The sequence below is a fragment of the Lytechinus pictus genome, chromosome 4 (genome assembly GCF_037042905.1).
Source record: "Lytechinus pictus isolate F3 Inbred chromosome 4, Lp3.0, whole genome shotgun sequence".
Lineage (NCBI taxonomy): Eukaryota > Metazoa > Echinodermata > Echinoidea > Temnopleuroida > Toxopneustidae > Lytechinus > Lytechinus pictus.
In genome coordinates, this window is record NC_087248.1 from 3,741,452 (window position 1) to 3,761,796 (window position 20,345).

The 20,345-nt window shown below is 37.6% G+C and overlaps 1 protein-coding gene across 1 annotated transcript in view; it reads right to left on the reverse strand.

Moving 5' to 3' along the window:
* Nucleotides 1–20,345, reverse strand: part of LOC129259167 (serine/arginine repetitive matrix protein 2-like) — a 28,631-nt gene that overhangs the window by 2,410 nt on the left and 5,876 nt on the right. Inside the window, exons 8-24 of the mRNA XM_064098900.1 lie at nucleotides 13,610–17,945; nucleotides 11,793–12,750; nucleotides 10,492–10,620; nucleotides 9,873–10,267; nucleotides 9,205–9,320; nucleotides 8,518–8,636; nucleotides 8,034–8,152; nucleotides 7,024–7,165; nucleotides 6,052–6,296; nucleotides 5,243–5,386; nucleotides 4,676–4,745; nucleotides 4,068–4,175; nucleotides 3,299–3,408; nucleotides 2,503–2,617; nucleotides 1,595–1,732; nucleotides 785–975; nucleotides 191–488 (exon numbers count right to left, since the gene is read on the reverse strand). Of these exons, the coding sequence (XP_063954970.1) occupies nucleotides 191–488; nucleotides 785–975; nucleotides 1,595–1,732; nucleotides 2,503–2,617; nucleotides 3,299–3,408; nucleotides 4,068–4,175; nucleotides 4,676–4,745; nucleotides 5,243–5,386; nucleotides 6,052–6,296; nucleotides 7,024–7,165; nucleotides 8,034–8,152; nucleotides 8,518–8,636; nucleotides 9,205–9,320; nucleotides 9,873–10,267; nucleotides 10,492–10,620; nucleotides 11,793–12,750; nucleotides 13,610–17,945 (7,733 nt within the window). The remainder of the gene's footprint in view (nucleotides 1–190; nucleotides 489–784; nucleotides 976–1,594; nucleotides 1,733–2,502; nucleotides 2,618–3,298; nucleotides 3,409–4,067; nucleotides 4,176–4,675; nucleotides 4,746–5,242; nucleotides 5,387–6,051; nucleotides 6,297–7,023; nucleotides 7,166–8,033; nucleotides 8,153–8,517; nucleotides 8,637–9,204; nucleotides 9,321–9,872; nucleotides 10,268–10,491; nucleotides 10,621–11,792; nucleotides 12,751–13,609; nucleotides 17,946–20,345) is intronic.

Sequence of the window (20,345 nt, forward strand, 5' to 3'; positions counted from 1 at the left end):
ATTGTTCCAGCAAATAATGCTAAAGAGTAATTTTAATGCTAAAGGGATTATTGAAGTTTAAGCAGGAATTTTAACATCAATCTATAGACAGAGCACAACTTATCAAAATCTCTCTTTGATCAACTTTCCTGCAATCAGCAAATGACTGTGACAAAATAGTCATCAAACCTTCCATTTCAATTCATCTTACCTTCCTGGTATTAGCCGAGCCCTTGCTAGGGACCGTGTTGACGTGGACCACCTTGGGCAGTTCTTGGTACCACTCCAGGGTATCTACAGCCATCATACCAAACACCCTATTCAATGCTGGGATGATCTGCCTTGTGATGTAGTATGGGGCATTGAGGTTATAGGAGGGATCCTGGAGGTAGTCCTGAGGGGTACGGACCAGCTGGATCAGGGGTAATCCAGGGCTCCCGTGGACCACCACATAGGGTACACGCTCGCTTACCCGGGGTTCCGACCGACGGTCCACTGCAAGTTTTCGCCTGAGGTACATGTACAAGGAAGGATGTGTGGAGGTTTAGAACTGGTACGTGTATAATGCAATAAAATACCAAATAAAGAGTCCAGAAATATTTATCCTGCACAGTACAAAAAAGTCATTGTAATCTTTAGTGTTCTACTTTTTAGAGATTTAATTTTGTTTGTTGAAGACGGTGTAAAGCCATACATTCCATGGTGGCATACTCGCAAGGACTGGCATGTTTCTCCCAAGTTGGGTAAAACAAACTATAAAATTTGTTATCAAAATCTTTCAATAATACAGCTCAACTTAACTTACTTGGCAATCTCCAATGCTGGCACACAAGATGTGGGCTTGTAGTACTGTCTTCCTCTATACTCCTTGGCAAAGATGAGATCTTGGAGACCAATCTGACCTGCATTGAGCTTCTGGAACTGCTGCTGGACATAACGCTTTACCTTTGACACATCCTTGGTCTCAAAGAGGATCTTGAGTGACCTCTCCAACATCTGGAAGAGAAAGGTTATCACAGATGCATATCATGTAATGGAGATTGTAATTTGGAACATCAAAAAAATAGACAATAAATGTGCTGGATATGCACTACATAAAAATTGTTTGTTATTATTACAATTATCATTATTGATGATATTGAAAGAAACTAATGGATAGCAATTTGCATAATACCGAGGACTATTACCACCATAGGACTCTATTATCACCATAATGACAAATTTCAACACCATCATCAATATCATGATTATTACCCCCATCATTATAATTAACATAATTTTTGTTATTTTTATCATCATTAATCACCACCACCACCACCATAATCATCATCATCATTATCATCATCATCATTGTCATCACCATCACCATGATGACGACGATGATGATGATCATCATCATCATAATCATCATTATCGTCATCATCATCATCATCATAGTAGATAACATCACCAACACCAATATCTCCACTATAATCAACATAACCACATTATCTTGAAAACACACAGGACTCTCATTCTCTTAAAACTATATAATCTATTTGAAAGTCACAACACCCAAAACATCCATACTCTACCCTGAACCATATAACAACTGTCACTCCAACTATACCCATACCTTAGCAACTGCTGGGCAGGAATCTCTTCTCACAGTCTCTATTCCTTTAGCATCAAACTCTGGATCTTTCTGATCTGGTGACTCATACTTGTATCCTACATACCTCTTCTTGGCTTGAAGAACACATGGTTTATATACCTAAACAGGAAGCACATATTATGGATTAATGTTGAAAACAATGAAAATAACAATACAATACTTCTATTTTATTTACAGTGTGTTCTAACATATTTTACCAGATTCATACTTTACTAAATTCAAATTAAAACAAAATTTAACTATTAAACAGGAAAAAAAACAAATTATACTCTTAAATCATGTCCAATGAAAGAGACATATTTTCAAAAAGCACTTAAATCAATAGTGGAAAAAATACATTTTTTAATGCTTAAAAAAAACCTAAAGTTTATACTTTTCTAAATAATTTGAGATCAATTTAAACCAACAGACTCCTTAAGGACTTTAGCTGAGTTCACAAAACTTGTTATGAATAATAATATTTTGATTCCAAGGCAATCCTCTCAGTCAACCATCTGGTACACGTCAGGTGCTTCTAACAGATGATTGTGAATTTTGAATGACAAAGAGCCTCATGAAACTAAGGCCTCATTTCATATTGTTTCTCTTCTTTTTTTCTTTTTTTAGATTTTTCTTTGGGCCTGATGTTGCCATCATAAAATGTGGCCTAAGTGGCCTAAGACTGCCACATTATTACAATAAGGAAAACTTTTCCATTATGAAAAATACCATATTGAAACTTGATTTTGGTTAGCTGCTGAGCCCTTTTAACACAATAGTTACCATAACAACACAGTTCCAATTATATTTAATCCTTCAGGAAATATACTCCACAGTACAGAACTTTCTTTTGAGGGGCCACTGAAAGGGTGAATATATAGAAAGCTAACCTTCTCTAGCTTGAGTTTGACAGGTTTAGGATTCTCAGCTGTCACAGCTGCAACGATCTCTCTCCCAATCTCAAAAGCTCTTTCCTTGGTGGCACCCTTCACCAGCACAAACAAACTAAGTAAAAATGATAAAAAAAGAAAAACATTAAAGTAATGTTAATCTAATATTTTAAAACAAATCACTATTGGTCATGAAAAGGCACATATTCTATGTTGGCATAAAGCATGAATAATCAAATATAGAAGTATTGGACTACTTAAACTGTGAAATGGTACATTACTGAATATTTCTAAGGTTTTTCATAAGTAAAAACATAATTGATGGGGAAGGTTTACCTATCCAACTCTATCAAAAGAGAGAAAAATAGAAGTGAACATTGGAACTCCTTTGAAACTAAAAGTAACTTAAATTGATAAATTAGTAATGAATATGTCATATCCTGTACTCCTCCTCGGCAACTTTTTGCAATGTACCCCACCTTTCCCCCTATTAATACATGTATACCTACATTATCTAATTCATATTGAATAATATTTGATTCTATGTTTGCCAGATTATATACTTTAAATAAGTGAAATATTAAGTACGCTTTAAGCATCATATGCATTTATGCAAAATTGAGATGACATTCCAAATATGACTTTAAAAAAAGAGAAAGAGGGACAGAGTGACCAACAGAGGGAGAGAGTAAGCAACAGAGTAAGATGAGAGAGAATTAGAAAGAGAGAGAGAGAGATATGATGAAGAATAGAGGAATAGATTTAGGGATTCATTGGTAAATAGTATAAGATTTACCTGTCTGTGTCTCCATATACTACTCTTGCACCCCATTTAGCTGTGGTCTCAACCATCTTAATAGCCCTCTCAAGGGTTTCACGTCCCTTCCTCACTACGCTGTCACCAACCTAACATCATGACAACGAAAAGAATGTAATTTTTATGTTATTAATAATATAATCACACAAGAGTATTAAAACTGATCAAGACAAGGGATGTAACAAATTTCACAGACATTGCCGTCCCATCAGTGATACAGCTGATTCTTCCACTATCCTTCAGCACCAAGACCATCAACTTGAACACAATCATCATCATCATTATAATCGTAATATTCCTCCTCCTCCTCCTTCCCCTCATCAGCATCATCACTATTATCATATCATCCTTACTATTATCATCATCATCATCGTCGTCATCGTTGTCGTCATCATCATCATCGTCATCATCATCATCATCGTCAACATTATCATCATCGTCAACATTATCATCATCATCATCGTCATCATCATCATCATCATCTTCATCAAAATCATCATCATTAACATCATCATCATTATCATCATCATTATCATCATCATCATCATCATCAGTACTATAATCTGCATCCTGATTATCACCATAATCATTACCATCAGTATTCTGATCCTGTATCTGCTTATCACCACATTGGCCACTACCATCACTCATCCTCACTACACCACCATTACATGAAAACACATCCTCAACTTAATCACCCCCTCAAATCAACAGTCATTTCTCTTGAGCAAACTACAAAATCACTTACCTCAATGCATGGCATCCTTCCAGAGAAGTTAGCTGATGTATAGCCATATGTCACATTTGCTATAAGCTTCAATCCTAGCTGCCTGTTATCAAGCATCCTTTCCAATACCTGAATAAATAAATAATCGAATGTGGTCCATGAACCCTACTGACCGGAAAAAGATCCATAATCTATGAATACTTTCCTCTCAATAAAACATCTTTAAATTAACAGAATTCATATGAAATCTAATTATGTCACACAGCAAAAGCAGGCCAGATTAAAAAAACCTGTCGACACACTTGGCTTAAATTCACTAGATTGCGTGGGAATCATTGCTTAGTTAATAGAAATACATCATAGTAAATCTGTATAAATTATACTTTATATATAAGAAGTACAAGAACATTAGTTTAACTGCCACCATTTCTCTAGTTATATTAACAAATGAACCTATTTAGTCAGCATACAGTACATCTTGTATCTATATTCAAGAAAATCTCACTCTCATCCAATGCTTTTCCTTTCCTGAAACTGACTCTGTTCTCTAATATATCAAACGTGAAACACATTCCTCTATTTTCATGTTTTATACACCTCATTTATTTAAATCTATTGACCAGCCTTACCTTATCTCCTTTATGGTCTTTAAGAGCTTTCTTGACCATGATACGAGTATTGAGAATCTGATCTAACATCCTGAAAGATAAATGGATAGTAAATTGAAACTCTAAAACCCACATTAATAAACTCTTTTAAATATCTATATTATATACACAAAACTCAACAAGATTGGCCAAAGATGATTTAAAATGGACATGCTTGCTTGTAAAGCACTTAGTAGAAACAGTATAATATATAGTTTATTAAAAAAAAAAATCAAACATAATCACAATGCATAACAAAAAAAGAACTGGGACTAAGAAACATGAGTGAGAAAAATACAAAAAATTACTTCATGATTCAATTTTCATCACATCAGCGAAAGTTTGTATGTTGATAACCATTATTTACATGTGAACTACTGAATATATTTTCATAAGAAAGTCAATAATTGCCATAACGTGAACTCAGTTTTGGCACTTCATACACCAGTTCTTGATAAACTTCCAACAGTGTAATGAAACAGCCCTGATGGCATGATAATTCAGTTTACATCCTATCTGAGGGGTCATAGATCAGATCAACCAACGTACCTGGGTAGGACACCATGCCTGACACTGTGTTTCACATAGGCTACACCATTTGGAGATACATGGATACCATCTGAGGCAAGAAGCTGATCAAGCTGCTTTGGAGGGATGGAGAGAGAATGACATCCCAAGGAAAACTCGCCCCCTCTGTAAGAAAATGAAGATCAATGAAAATATGGTCAAAGTATCTATCAGTGATCAAAGGATTCCATGACATTTGCTCCGGCGACAATTGCTCCGATGGAAAATCTGCGCGTAAGCCAAACATAAAATCTAACCTCCAACAATAACTAAACCCTAATACTTATATTCATATTATTCTGAACCAAAAACTTTATTATAATCCTAAATCTAAACGTCACAGGAGCGAATGTCTTTTCACTGATCAAAGACACTACAAAAAACAAGTTCTGCTCTAGTAAGTTATTTCCTAATAAAAAGATGAGTATTAAGGAAAATGACCCTGATATTCAAGTTGAAGTGAATTATACATATTCCAACTTCAATTAAATTGATTTCTTCCAATTGATTAAAAAAAATATATATAAAAACATAAGGCTCAAGAGTTCATCTTATAAAATATGTTGAGAATATTTTCAGATTCATTCATTACAAATTTCAAATAGATTAGAAAAATTAGTAATTCCTACGATCCCTTTCTGCTGATTACTCAAGTTAGTGATTCCTGCAGGCTTTGTATGGTGACCACCAAGTACAGTAAACAATGGGGTAAGAATGTTGAGAAGAAGCAACTTGAGAACAAGAATAAGAAAAACATTAACAGAATACAATGATACAATTAAAATACATACTGGGCAATATGTTCCACACGACCAAGGCAAGTAGAGAAGCAGTAGTTGTATGCAATCATCATTGACGGATAGAGTGACTGGAAGTCGAGTACTATGACAGGATCCTCATAGAATCTTGACTCTGGCTCCATGACCAGAGCGATACACTCTGGAGCCTTCGATCGCGATCTCTGCTGAACACTGGGTGATACTGCGATGTAATTGGCACACTTAGCCTGCCGTAGCATCATGGATTCAACCCGATACTGTGAGGTGAAAAACAAGTGTATTATTTGTAACTACATGTAGATTCATGTGAAATGAAATGATCTGTTACGGAGATTAGAAGAATTTGGTATGAACTCATTACGTCATAGAAACCATTCAGCAAATTCTTCTCCAAAGGTTAACTATGATAACGTCCAATGACTACATTCTGGCATGCCCACATACATGTACAATGTATGCACTTAACCATTCCCTGGTGAGCATTTCAACATTAGTTTCCAAACTCATTCGCTAGGCATATTACACTTAAGCTTTAGTATCCTAATGTGGACCCATTTAACACCTGGATAGAGAGTGGCAAACTGTAGGTTAAAGCCAAATGATGCCAGGCTGCAATGGAATTCAAACTCTCTGATTATAAGCCAAGAGCCAGAATCAATATATCACTAGCTTCCACATACCAACTAACAAGAATGAGCAATAAGTGAATTACAGCAAAAACATACGTACAAAATAAGAATTATCAGGTAAACAAATTAATGATTATGACGAGGTTGATGTTGACGATGATGATGATTGTGAAGATGATAATGATGATGATGGTTATGATAATGAGGATGAGTGATGACAATGGTGATGTTGATAACAAAGATGATGAAAATTATGATAATGATGATGAAGGTGATGATAATGATGATGATGAAGACGGTGATGTGATGATAATGATGACAAAAATGATAAAGATTATGATGATGGTGATCTTACCTGAGATCCTCTAGACAGCACAGAGTAAAACTCAATACCAAACAGTCTGGCCAACTCACTAGTCCTTCCAATAAGATCTAGTTTCTTGATAAGCTGAACATTCCCTTTAACTCTCTCAGCATAGTACTCTATTGTCCTCCATCTGAAAAGAAATTATAATTTAATAGTAAAGTTGTAAAAAGCAGAGTGGATTATTGGAACACACAATCATAAAATAAGCACTTACCTCCAAGGAGAAGCTGATACCAAGAGGAATGAATTCCTTAAATTGAAGTAGCACATTTTTCTATACAAAAACCTAAAATGATTGAATAACTTATCTGGGGATGTTTCACAAAGCATGACAAAAGTCTGACTGAGAATCGCACATGAAATTCCTATTCAAATACACAACACATCACCACACTGGTCAGATCACGTTTATGAATGCAGTCTAACTCACATTTATCAATGAGATAACGTTTTAAATATCATGTACACATTGACATTTAAGCATGAATTTTAGTTATCCTTAACTCTTTATTTTATTTTTATTTATTTTATTTCCAGGCAAAAGACAACAAGAATATGTACAACAGGAAGAAATAACCAGTGCCTGAGGATGACTAAAAGAAAAAAATAGTTTCTGTTAAAAAGTTCTCCTCACTAGTCGGGGTTTGTGAAACCTCCCCCCCCCCCCACGACCAAGTCAAGTTGATAAATATTATTAATACAAAGGTTGAGACAAGATACATGTAAGTGTATCAAGAACTTCCTTACATAAGCAATGTCCATGAGTCTTCTCCTACATGTACATCCTATTTTGTTTCAATATTCTTTTAGGGTGGAGGGGGGAGGGAGGAAATTTAGTGGTTGATTTCACCATTTATTTATATACTCCCTTATAATGTCAGCAATGATATCATGTCATATTTTAGGAGTCTAACTAGTATAGAAATATGTTTAAAATGAGCAAAAAACAAAAATTATTATACATGTATACAGTAGATAAAATCGAATGAATTACAAACCTGTAACAGGCAGTATTATGATCAAACCAATCAGTCAATGAACGGAATGTGAATAGTGGTAACCGCTGATGAAGAACATGGTAGGCTACATTCTCAAAGGTGTAGATGTTGAGAGTCACCTAAAATCAAAATAAGATGTGATTTTCAGTGATATTTACTTTTTAAACAATACCATTTTGTAGTAGTGGATAAAATGAGAATAATTATGATATTGGATGTCTTTACAGTGCTCCTGTCAAAAGCATACTTGACAATGTTTTAGATTTGATCTTAAAAATTAAGAATGAGAGTGGAAAGTGAATTAACATTGTTGTATCAAAATATTCCCTTGACGATATTATCGTCTTGACAAACTTACTTACTTCATCAAAATTAATAGTTATTTTCTTTATGGGGGTGGGGTGAAAAACAACTTTATTACAAACTATTATTTATATATATGACAAAAGACAGCTGAAATGTTTGGTAAAAGTATTTCACTTACCTCATGTCTAATGATCCTCCATAGATTAAGAACTATTCTTCCTGCCACAGTGATCTCTGACATGTGATCTGCACCATAAGCATCTTTATCTGCTGAAAAATGACTCTCACGAGTCTCATCTAATTAAAGAAAACACATGCACACAAAAAAGCTCCATGTTACAATCATTTCTGGATAATGAATTGATCAAATAAATCAAGATATCTTAATTTACAAAAGAAATGTAAGTCCTGTCCCAGATTTCTCAGGTATAAATACACTGAAGGATGTGCATGGACAATATGGGCATGAGTTCACAGTACTTTTAGAGTGAAATCCAGGTAACTCTAAGTGTTTCAGCACTCTGTGATCTTGTGGAATGGAGTGAGACTGTTCTCAGACCTACTCTTGCAAAGTCAAAAGTCTTAAACTGGAGCACTTTAAATCTCAAGAAGATGAAGGCTGAGAGCAAGATATTTTCAGAAACTCCGATCTTCATCTTGATTCCGCAAAATTTTAACAGATCATCAGCATTCCAATATGCATACATGGACCAAGTTTGTAGGTGATCCATCAAACGGTTCTCTAGTTAAAACAAAAAAACAGGACAAATGGAGGACCTGAAGCATGCTACTGGCAACCTTCTAAGGTTGGCGAAGGCATAAAAACTGCTGGTGACTAACACAGATCTTGAAGGTTATGACTGACCTGGTAACCGTGAGATGAGTTGACAGAGCTGTACCTCAAGGAATGCTGCCCTTTGGAAGAGATAACCCCAGGAAAGCTGCTGAATCTCAAACCCTGCTAACATGTCAGGATCATGTCTGAAAGTATAAAGAAAACAGAATAACCAAAACCAGTGTTAGCAAACACCTGGTAGCAAGGCCACATTCTAGAGACCGCAATTTGTACTTATATGATTTATATTACTTTATAATGAAATACAGCAGTTTTGTGTGCCCAGTTATATCATCGAGCTTGTGCTTGTAGCTTGAATTTGAGTCCCGTTGTGGCATTAATATCCTTTGGCCAGATATCAATTTGCCGCACCAAAGTCACATTAGGGAAATGGGTAAGTGGCAGTAATTCATCTCCATCAATAATATTCCTCTTTATAATACAATCCTTGCACAAGCTGAGTGTAAAAAAATCTCATCTGACAGACACAGATGCTATACAGGGCAAAAAGTCCTTGCAAAATACTGATAAGGTCTATTCCTACTGTTCATTTAGATGTGTTGTTTTTTAATTTGAGGACAAATCACCCTTTGCTGCTCCTGTATTTATTGGCTTGTGAATCTCCTATTAAGACTTTACATGCATGCAAGGTTCACATCTAAACCTACTGACTGCTTAATAAAATATGATTTTCTTACCTCCTCACAAGTTTGACAAACTCCTCAAACATTTCCTTCTCATCCTCAACGTATGTGACCTCTAACCCCATGACCCCTGACCTGGTCATCCAGTCTCGTTGGGTCACTGCATTCAAGTCTGTCGTGATCCCTCCGGCACCCTCCTCACTCTTTGACCCCTTCTTAGAGAGGTCAACCATGATCACACCAACACTGCTGTGACCCTCATCACTGATGTCCTTGCTCCCATCCTCGGCATCACCATGGTGATGGTTGCTGGGTGGGGTTTTGTTGTCAGGGCCATCTTTGTGGATGCAGTAGAAGATGGCCCGTATGGGGTCAAAGTCAGGGTCGGGGTGGTAGTCTCGTCTGGTACGAACATGGACTTCAAGACTCATCGTGGTCAGATGCTGAACCTGTGAAAACATCATTTAAAAGACATTATTACTTACACGGTTTTATCGCTTAGGGGCAAATTTATAATGAAAACGGAATTATACAGGAATTAACAGGAAGAAAAGTTTGAAAGATTGGAGATTCAAAATTACATATTCAAGATAATACATTTTACAGATATTTTGAGAAAGTATAATGGAATTATTTATAAGAAATAAAAAAATATAGAGTACAATGAACTTACCACATGGAGAGCTTTAGCATCTTGGGAATTCCCCTGACTGACCTTGAAACCATACGTATTCTTTGGGGTTGGTCCCTCTATCTGAGAGACCAGAGAACGTTTTCTTCGCATCCCAACATCAGGTGTCACCTGTGGATAAAGAATATAGCATAAAGAGAATAATATTCTTTGTATCACATCGCAATTTGCTCCACATTTATAAAGCCTGCTACAAAAAAAGTCTTTTGTGTAGCATATTTTTGCATATGTTCTGTTCAGACTTTAGTTGAGAGATTTTCTTAAGTGATGACCCAAAAGGCTTACCAGATTTGGTAAGTAAAATTATTTCCTTCCATTTATTGACTACATGGGAGTGTATGCAATAATTTTTTTTCCATGAGAGGAAATTGAATGGGAGGCAAATTTTACAACATAAATGGATGAAGTATTTATATTTCAAGTGCATACACCAACGGGATCCTAAGTTCAAAAGGACTGCATAGATTCGAGAGGAAAATACCGGTATCCTAAAGACATTTTAATTCTTAGTAAAATAACAAAGCATATGAAATCAACTACGTATTATATACAAACATGTACAGGTATGATAAAACAAATATAATTATAAACATATACTCTTTTTGAGTTCTGAAATAATAAAATAAACAAAGAAAAATTACTTTTGTAAAATATTTTATAATATAATCCCATTCTCTTAGTTCTCTCTGGGATAGTAGTCTGAGCACATTTTATCTTTTGCAAAAAATTGATTTCAGAAGATAGGTATTCTGATATAACTATTTTATATGTTACATAACTTGCATTCCTCCTCATTTTCTTTGTTCAGATATGAACTGCACATGCCCTACACAAGTTTAAATTGTCCGTAAGCTTTTAAATATTTCAGATCATTAGCCCCAAGGAAGTACTCTAATGGTTCCTAGTGTTCATTCAATTTATCAATACAAAGTTTCTATTTGGAAACTATTTTGGTAATTAGAGCAGTATTGATGACTTGCAAAGACTCAACCTGCACACAAACCAAAGTACTTTTATCTCCACTTTCTTGACGCAAAATTTCTTTTGGAAGAAGAAAAGGTGTAAAAGAACGGTTTACAGATAACCAGGTTTTTTTTAGCACTTTAGTGATGTTATAATCTGGTTACTTCCAATACAAGTTATAACAAAAACAGTACCACACAAAATAACACAAATAAAAATGATGTTCAGAATACAATTGCTGCTTATTACATGATTTACTTGATGAACATATATGAGCAAAATCTAAATTAGAAGCAACATTGAATGATTTTTATTGTTACCTGTGCAGGAGTGTTTGGATAGGAAGGATTCTTCAACTTTGTAAGATCCATGAGAGGTGTAGGCTTCTGCATAGCAATGGGTGTCACACCAGGCTGTTCTTGAGACATCACAGAAGTCCTTGCCAATGGACGGAGTGGGGTGCTTGACAGAGGAGGGGTACAACTCTGCACCCCTTTGGGAATCCCTGCCACAGGAGTGTTCATGCTGGAACCTTGAATTGGTTGAGTGTTCTGCTTAACCCCTGGAGTTCTTGCAAGGTTGTTGGAGTTGGTGGCAGAAGAGGAATACTTTTGGTCCTGTGCAGTGAGGCCACTGCTACTTCCACAAGATGTGACTGGTACAGAAAGTGGTTGAGTTGCTTGTAGAGGTTGTTGCCTCGGAGTTGCAACTTGTTGAGTAGATGGTTGTACTGGGTAAGCACCAGATTGCATGGGTGAAGTACCCTGAGGGGAAACAACGGGTTGATGGCCTGGTAGATGATGTGCATTGTTGTGATTGTCACTCAATGTGTTTGCTTGTTGTCCTTGTAGCGTTGTAAACTGGTTATTCTGACTGTGCAGGGTGCCGTTGTGTTGTTGAGGCAAGAAAGGCGTACTAGTCTGTCCCGGTGAGTTGTGTGGCAGCGTGACAGCATGTTGACTATGTTCTGGATTCTGTTGGTACCCTGGCATACCTGACCCATTGTCATGCCTGATACCGGGTGTCTGCTCTCCTTGCTGTTTGTTATTCAGCCATCCAGTAACAGAAGCCCTGGGTGGAGGATACTTTGAAGGCATCCACACAGCATCACAGTTGTACCCCTGATTAGAAGTGGAATAGCCCTGGGAAGAAGGTGTTTCTCCCTGTGATTGGACAACTGTCTGCCAATGGTTCAGTCCCATTGTACCACAAGGGGTGTCAGCAGGCTGTAGTGACGAGGGAAGCATGGTCTGAACATGTGCTTGGCCAAGGCCCTCCCTGAATGACACCAAAAGAAAACAAAACAATATGTAAAAATAAACACATTTTAAAGGTCATACATGTACAGTGTAGATGATACAAATAAAGACAATTGGGGGACTGCAAGAAACTTGCGGTCAATTGCATGTTGATTTTCGATCCTTAAATGAATCATATGCCTAGCGATAGATTAAAATTTGTGATTGTTTGTGCTTCTTGAAAGAAGGAGTGTTATCTCATTTGCTAATGTTAAAACTGATAAATAAATTGTAAAATTATAACAGAATGTTTGCAATCAATTGCAAATACTCTGTTGTAATCTTACAACTGATCGATCAATTCTTGCAACACCCCCTTAGTCATACTAAGAAAATAAAAATAAAAAGTATTTTTCATAAATCACTCCACATCCTTGGGTAAGAGTAATCATTATGCATAATTAACATATCATAATGTGTTAGGTCATTTCATAAAAAACACAAAATAAATTTAAAAGTAAGAAATTAATTGGGAAAATGACATATTACTTTTACCTTTTTTCCTGCCAAATCTCTTCACATTAAAAGTTTTGGTGGTATCAAACACGAGATATTCATAATCACACTGAGGGTAAAAACGTGAACTATCTACAGCAACTAAAATTAAAGTTTCATAAGAATAATTTTGCAATATAACATATCAGTAATCTTTTTGAAGAATATTTTAATCTGAAGAAATCTAGTAAGTTGATATGTACTTGGTTATTCTTCACCTGTTGAACAATACTTAAGTACACATCCTAACCAAAGTTATCCTGGGCCTTTGGTACAAAGAATTCATGCAATATGTTGATCTTGACCTTGAGACAGATAAGACCAAAAGAGGGGGGGGGGCTTACCTCTGTCTTCCAGCATGATCTTGAGGGTTCCCCCAGTATGCTCCTTGATGGTGAACCTCGGGTAATCCGTACTCCTGAAGACTCTTTCTGACCATGGTATCTGTCGGAGGCATAGCCACCGGCCGCCAAATCTTGGGCTTAGCTGCCGGGACTGATGATCCATTGGTGTCCTGGTACGGGTGCTGCTGGGGACCAGGCTGGTAGGGTACTCGGTAGGCTGGGGACTGGGATCCTGAGGGTTGGCTCTGATGGTTTGGAGATTGGGGAGGAGGGTTGGGGTAGGAGGACTGCGGTGATGGATATGGTGGGTAACCATGAGATTGGTTACTACCAGGAGATGGGTAGGGTGGGAGATGGGACTGGCTGAACCCCTGACTCTGATTGGACACCCTATCATTACCATACGCTGTTGACTGATTGAACGAATGGTTGGACATTTCATACATGCTTTGGCTGGCATGGGAAGCACCATGATAGTACATAGATTGGTTGTTGGTACTGTTTCCTGGATGGACAATGGGTTCTTTGGATTGACTGCCTTGACTGGCAATTTGTGTAGGCTGACTGGAATTGTACTGATTCTGAGGAGGGCTGCCACTGCTGTGTTCTGAATCTGTTTCTGGAATGGTTGTTGGTTCTTGTGATCCTGGTGTCTGGGAGGTCATTCCTTGGCTATGGACTGTAAACTGACTGGAGCTGCTTGTACGTCTTTCTATGCCACGTGGGGAATGAGCTGTATATGAAGATGATGATCCAGAATTTGTTTCGGCAGAAAAGGTAGGTGTCTTCTGGCCTGGAGTTATCTGAGATGAACTGTTGCTTCCACTACCTTCAGAATTGGATTGTGATGCTGCTTGCATATTGACATTGTTTTGAGGTAGAAGAGGGGTACTGTGTGGTATTGAATGTCTTGACTGGCTTTCAATTCCTCTTCCAGTATGCTGACTCTGGCTACTTGCCACATGATGGTGAACCTGCGCTTTGGTAGTATGGTGATTACCATTAACCTTGTTTATTTGTCTTTGCAGATTAGAAACCTGACCACCTTGTTGAGATGGTATTCTATTCTTGATGTTCACATGGCTATTATGAGCTGAATTATCAAGTTTGGCAAATTCATCAGAGATGGCATCCTTTTCAGAGTCTCCATGAAGATGATTATAGATTCCAGAGACATCTTCCTGGAAATGTTCAAGGGCAAACTCCTCGTTATTAGTCTTTGTTTCTTGTTGGAGAGATCTTCCAGCAGTTGTGCCACCCAACATCTTTTCATACACGCTGAAATCTGAGATCTGGCCAAGGTTTCTCTCAATGATATCCATTTCATTATCAGAGGTCGGTACAGTGACAGTCACTTCCTCCTTTCCACCATCCTCTCCTTTCAGAGGTTCCACTCCTTGTTCCTCATCTATGTAGTCATCGTCTTCATATTCAGCTTCAACATCAGAGATCTTGCTTAGGGGAGACCAGCATCTTGGTGGTGAACTAATATTCTCTGGATGCTGCGGTGAATAGCACGCCAACCGCCACATCACATCCCTTGACTCATCCTTGCTCAGTTCTGATATCTCAGGAATAGGGTTCTTTGTGATCTCATCATCTGGAGGAGTGATTGGAGGAACAAAGTTCCAAACTTTATTGTCAGGACCACCCCCGTAGATATCCTCGATCTTGGATCTCGCTCTCCTCCTTGGACCTGCTCCTTTTAGTCTCTTGTAGATATCCTTGCCTTCTTTTGCAGCCATTATAGCTTTCATCTGCTCTTTCCTTGGTGATGATGATGCTGGGCCTCTCCCCCATGGGGCATTTATGCCATTCTTGGTTCTCTTCGCGTCTATATTTTCATCATCTCCCTGACTTATCTTCCTCTTTGACAGCCGATCAAGATCTCGGTAGAGAGCATTCCTAACAACTTCATCCCAACTTGCCTCATCCAAACAGAGTTTTTTCAAGATAAGATTAGGGTTAAGCTCCTTGCATGCTTTCAACTTTGGCCACGTAGTTACCCGCAGCCTCACGGAAGGCATCGTAACAGGATCAAATTTCAAAGTAGAATGCTTTCGACTCTTCTTCACTGGTTTTACTTCAGGTTCCTTTTCCTTTTTATTTTTCTTGCTCCCTCCATCAAGGTACTTATCTTTCTTCTTCTTCTGGCCTGCATTCGCATCTCTCTGCAATGCAGTCTTTTTGGACCTTTTTTCATCTTTAGAATGCTGCTGTTTGGAAGAAGTACCTGCCTCCTGCTTTGCCTGTTTATGCTTGACTTCTTTGCTCTTATCAGAAACATTCTTCTTTTTACCTTGCTGGCTTTTTTCATTCTTAAATTCTGCCAAATCCAAATCTTGATAATCAGAGAATGGCAGCTTCACTAGTTTTCCAGAGAGATCCCGAATGGCTTTGAGAGGTGACCTTCCAATCTGTTTTGAGGAAAGCACGGGTGATCCTTTGTCTTCCATCTCCTTCAACCGCCTTTTTTGGCCCATATGTCCCCTTCCAACTGTTACTGGACTAGTCATCTTTCCATCAAAGACAAATGAATGACCAAGTAAGGGAGACTGTGATTGCTCTGGAGAATCTAATTCCATATTGGAAACAGAGTTTTCTTGTCGGCTCCTCTTTTGCTTTGGAGATACTTTCACTTCAGCCTTTGTAGTTGGACGACTCCTTTTTGCAACTTTATCTTTATTTCTGTTTGAATATTTACCAGGAGATTTAGATGACTTATCCAACAAGATTCTTTGAGCCTTTGGACTTTTTGATGGACTCCTAATCAATTTGTCTGGGGAGCTTCCAGCTGGCACACTTCTTCTACGAACAACATTGGCTGGCATCTTTGGAGATTTCTCAGAGGCACTAATAGCTATACTATTACTTCTCTTCAGGATATTTGGACTCTTTGAAGGGCTGTGTGTTGGGATTTCTAAAGGAGTTAAGACCACTTTGGGCTTGGGTTTAACAGATTCTGCATATTGAAATAAAGGTGCTATCTTGTAACCAATGGAGTTACTGTAAACAGAGACGGGTCCTTCCATTGGTTTGTGAGGGCTACGTATTAATCTGTCTGAGATGAATGGTGTATCACTTTGTTGCTGTTGACTTCTAGGGCTCCTTTTACCCCCTCTACCAATGCCATGCTTACCAGGTGACCTACTCTTTTCTTTAGGGTTGGAAACAGGACTACCTTCAACAACATCTGGTGAATCAGGTATTTGACGATAGCTGTTATTTGATCTTTTCCCCTTGGCCATTTTCCGAGTTGCTTTTCCTGTTTCTACCTTCTTGCGAGAGTCCTTGCTTGCAGCATTACCTCTACGGAATGATGCATGCGGTTTACTCTCTTTAAAGTCTTCGTCTGAGGACACACTTTGAAGTCTTGTGAATTCTTGAGATGCTCGTTTCCTGGGAGAAACCTCTGAATTTGTTCGCCCGACTCTAGCAACATGGCTATTTGTCCCACTAGACCTTTGTTTGGAGGACTCCTCTTTCATCGAGAGTCTCCTCCTTCTGCTTGAAGGAGAAGTCTCATCATCTTCTGCCTTGGAACCATTCCTTCTTAACCTTGGTGATTGGCTCTCTGCGGTGTGTTTAGTTTGCCTTGGACTAGTTTTTGAATGTTTTTCATTTGCAGAAGGTTGCCTATTTCTCCTTTTCTTGGTATCCATGGGCCTTGGTGAGGTGTTCCCTTGTTGCAATGACTTCTTATGATCTTTTGGCTTCAAGGATTCAGCATACTGGAAACAAGGAGCAATGTTATATTCAATCGCATTGGAGTACTTCTCTAACGGACCCTGCAAGGGCTTCTGAGGACTTCTGGACACCTTTCCGGCAAAGAACGGAAAAGCTTCCTTCTCTGATGACACACGAGGGCTCTTATTTCCCATTCTACCTCTTCCGAGTGACACTAGAGGTTTGGGCATACAGTTCTCGGCAGATTCCTCAACTTTATCTTCTAGTTGTAGTATCCGCTTGGCCCGTTTCACTCTTGATCTTGAATTACTGGTCCTTCTCCTTTGGACCTTGCCGGATCTTTCGAAGACAGGGAAAGCTTCGTCCTGTTTCCCATTCAAGAGTTTTCTTGGACCTCTTGGACTCCTGGATGAAAGTGAGAGTCCCTTCCTCTTTCTGCTCCTACTTTTCTTTTTAGGCGATTCCTCCAAGGCCAGCAAAGCATCACTGATTTCCCCTAGAGGACCATCGACAGTCATGTGGGGATTCCTGGCAATTTTATCTGCTGCTAACGGTCTTTCAGGCTCTGCATCACCATCTTGCTTACGGGGACTCTTTGCACCTCCTCTGCCACTACCCAGAAGGGACTTTGATTTGTTCTTCTTTTCACCTGGTATACAAATATAAAGAGCAAAAAGAGAAATAAGTTTTAGTCTGGTCATCAAAATCTACACAAGAGGTGTTCCTTACAGCTCTTTGTAAACTTAATGACTAAATATAGAAAGCTCAATGGGGTTTCTATTTCTAGATCATTATTAAGTACACGTAGGTATATTGGGCTAAAAATTAAACAATTTGATCATAGTGAGTATTAAAGCAAACATTGAAATTTTTCTATTGATTTCAGATGATAACTACATGTAACAAAGCAACTTGTTAAAAGTCTTGGCCATATCTTTTTCATGCCAGCTTTCCTGCATTTTCCATCATTTTGTCTATCAAGCCCGTCTCACACTATGCGATTTGTTGCGATCCGAATTTCAAATTAATTGTGATAACATTTGATATGGATATTCCAACTAATAAAATATCAAAATTCAGTCCAGTTAGAGCCTCCCTGAATGAACAAGTGGAACGCCTCTGGCAGTCTCGCCTGCATTACGCAATTCGATAATAGCAGCAGTGCTTCCTTTGAAAACAGCTAATGAATATATACAATTATTCACAGAAGAAAACACTAATATGATAATATAATATTATGTCCATTGACCCAAAATGACCTTTGACCATGATCATGTGACCTAAGACATGTGCAAAACAACCATTCATACTTGATTACCCTTATGTCGATGTTTCATGAGCTAGATCCATAAACTTCCGAAGTTATGATGCCAATTCAACACATACTCCCAACATGGCCAGCGTTCATTGACCTTTAAATGACCTTTGATCTTGGCCATGTTCCTGAAACGCACACAGGGTGTTCAGGGATGCATTGCTGCTCTTATGTTCAAGTTTCACAAACTAGATCCATAAAATTTCAAAGTTATGACGATGATTACTCAAATAACCCCAACATGGCCAAAGTTCGTTGACCCTAAGTGACCTTTGACCTTAATAATGTCACCTGAAACTCAGGCAGGATCTTCAGTGATACACTATTACCCTTATGTCTAAGTTTTATGAAGTAGGTCCATATATTTTCGAAGTTATGACAACATATCAAAAACTTAACCTTGGTTAAGATTTCGATATTGATTCCCCCAACATGGTCTAAGTTCATTGACCCTAAATGACCTTTGACCTTAGTCATGTGACCTAAAACTAAGGCAAGATGTTCAGTTATACTTGATTACCCTTATGTCCAAGTTTCATGAACTAGGTCCATATACTTTCTAAGTTATGATGACATTTCAAAAACTTAACCTTGGTTAAGATTTCAATGTTGACGCCGCCGCCGTCGGAAAAGTGGCGCCTATGGTCTTGCTCTGCTATGCAGGTGAGACAATAAAAACAAATTCAATTCCAAATCATAATGACGTCATCATCGGCTGCGACTTGAAGCCGATGTTGTTTACTCCGACCATAAGGCTTGCGGCAAATTAAAAATATGATTTTAGTTTTCCTAACAATATGCCAAACTTTAAATAATTTTACTTCTTGGAACTATCATATTTAATGCAAATGCGATTTCTTGAAAAATCGCGTCGCACCGGATCGCATAGTGTGAGACAGGCTTTATATTATGTGAAGATTGGTAGTAAAAAGCCACTCAAATGATTTCTGCAAGAAAGACGCTGCTCTGACTTTTTACAAGTTGCCCAAAGAACAAATTCTAATTTTTTTTTCAGTGAAATAGTTCTATGTAAGCCCTTAATGAATATTTGTTTCATCTATTATGTTAAGGTCAAGTTCATCCCAGAAAAATTTTGATTTGAATAAATAGAGAAAAATTTAAAATAGCATAACAGTGAAAATTTCATCGAAATCGGATGTAAAAAAGGAAGGTTATGAAATTTTAAAATAACGCTTATTTTTTACAAAACAGTGAATTGCAAAACTCAGTGACATGCAAATGAGGCAGACAATGATGTCCCTCACTCACTAGTTCTTTTGTTTTTAATTGTTTGAATTATACAATATTTCATTTTTTACAGATTTGACAATAAAGACCAACTTGACTAAACCATATAGTATTAAACAATGCTAATTCCACATGTTCAGGGAGAAATTAATTGTTGTTTCACTTGACAATGAGAAGAAAATTAGAATATTTAATATTTCATATAATAAAATACAAAACAAATAGTGAGTGGATGACGTCATCAGTTTCCTCATTTGCATACTGACCAGGGTGTGCATATAACTGTTTTGTGAAATTGAGCGAAACTTTAAAACGTTAAAATTATTTAACATCCGATTTTAAATGAAATTTTCAGTGTTATCGACTTTTTGTTGGGGTGGACTCGTCCTTTAAATAGTACTTCTATTTTTTTTACATGTCTACAAAAACATATCCCTTGTAACAAAACAAGTTTTTAAATGATGATGTTATACAATAAATCAGTAG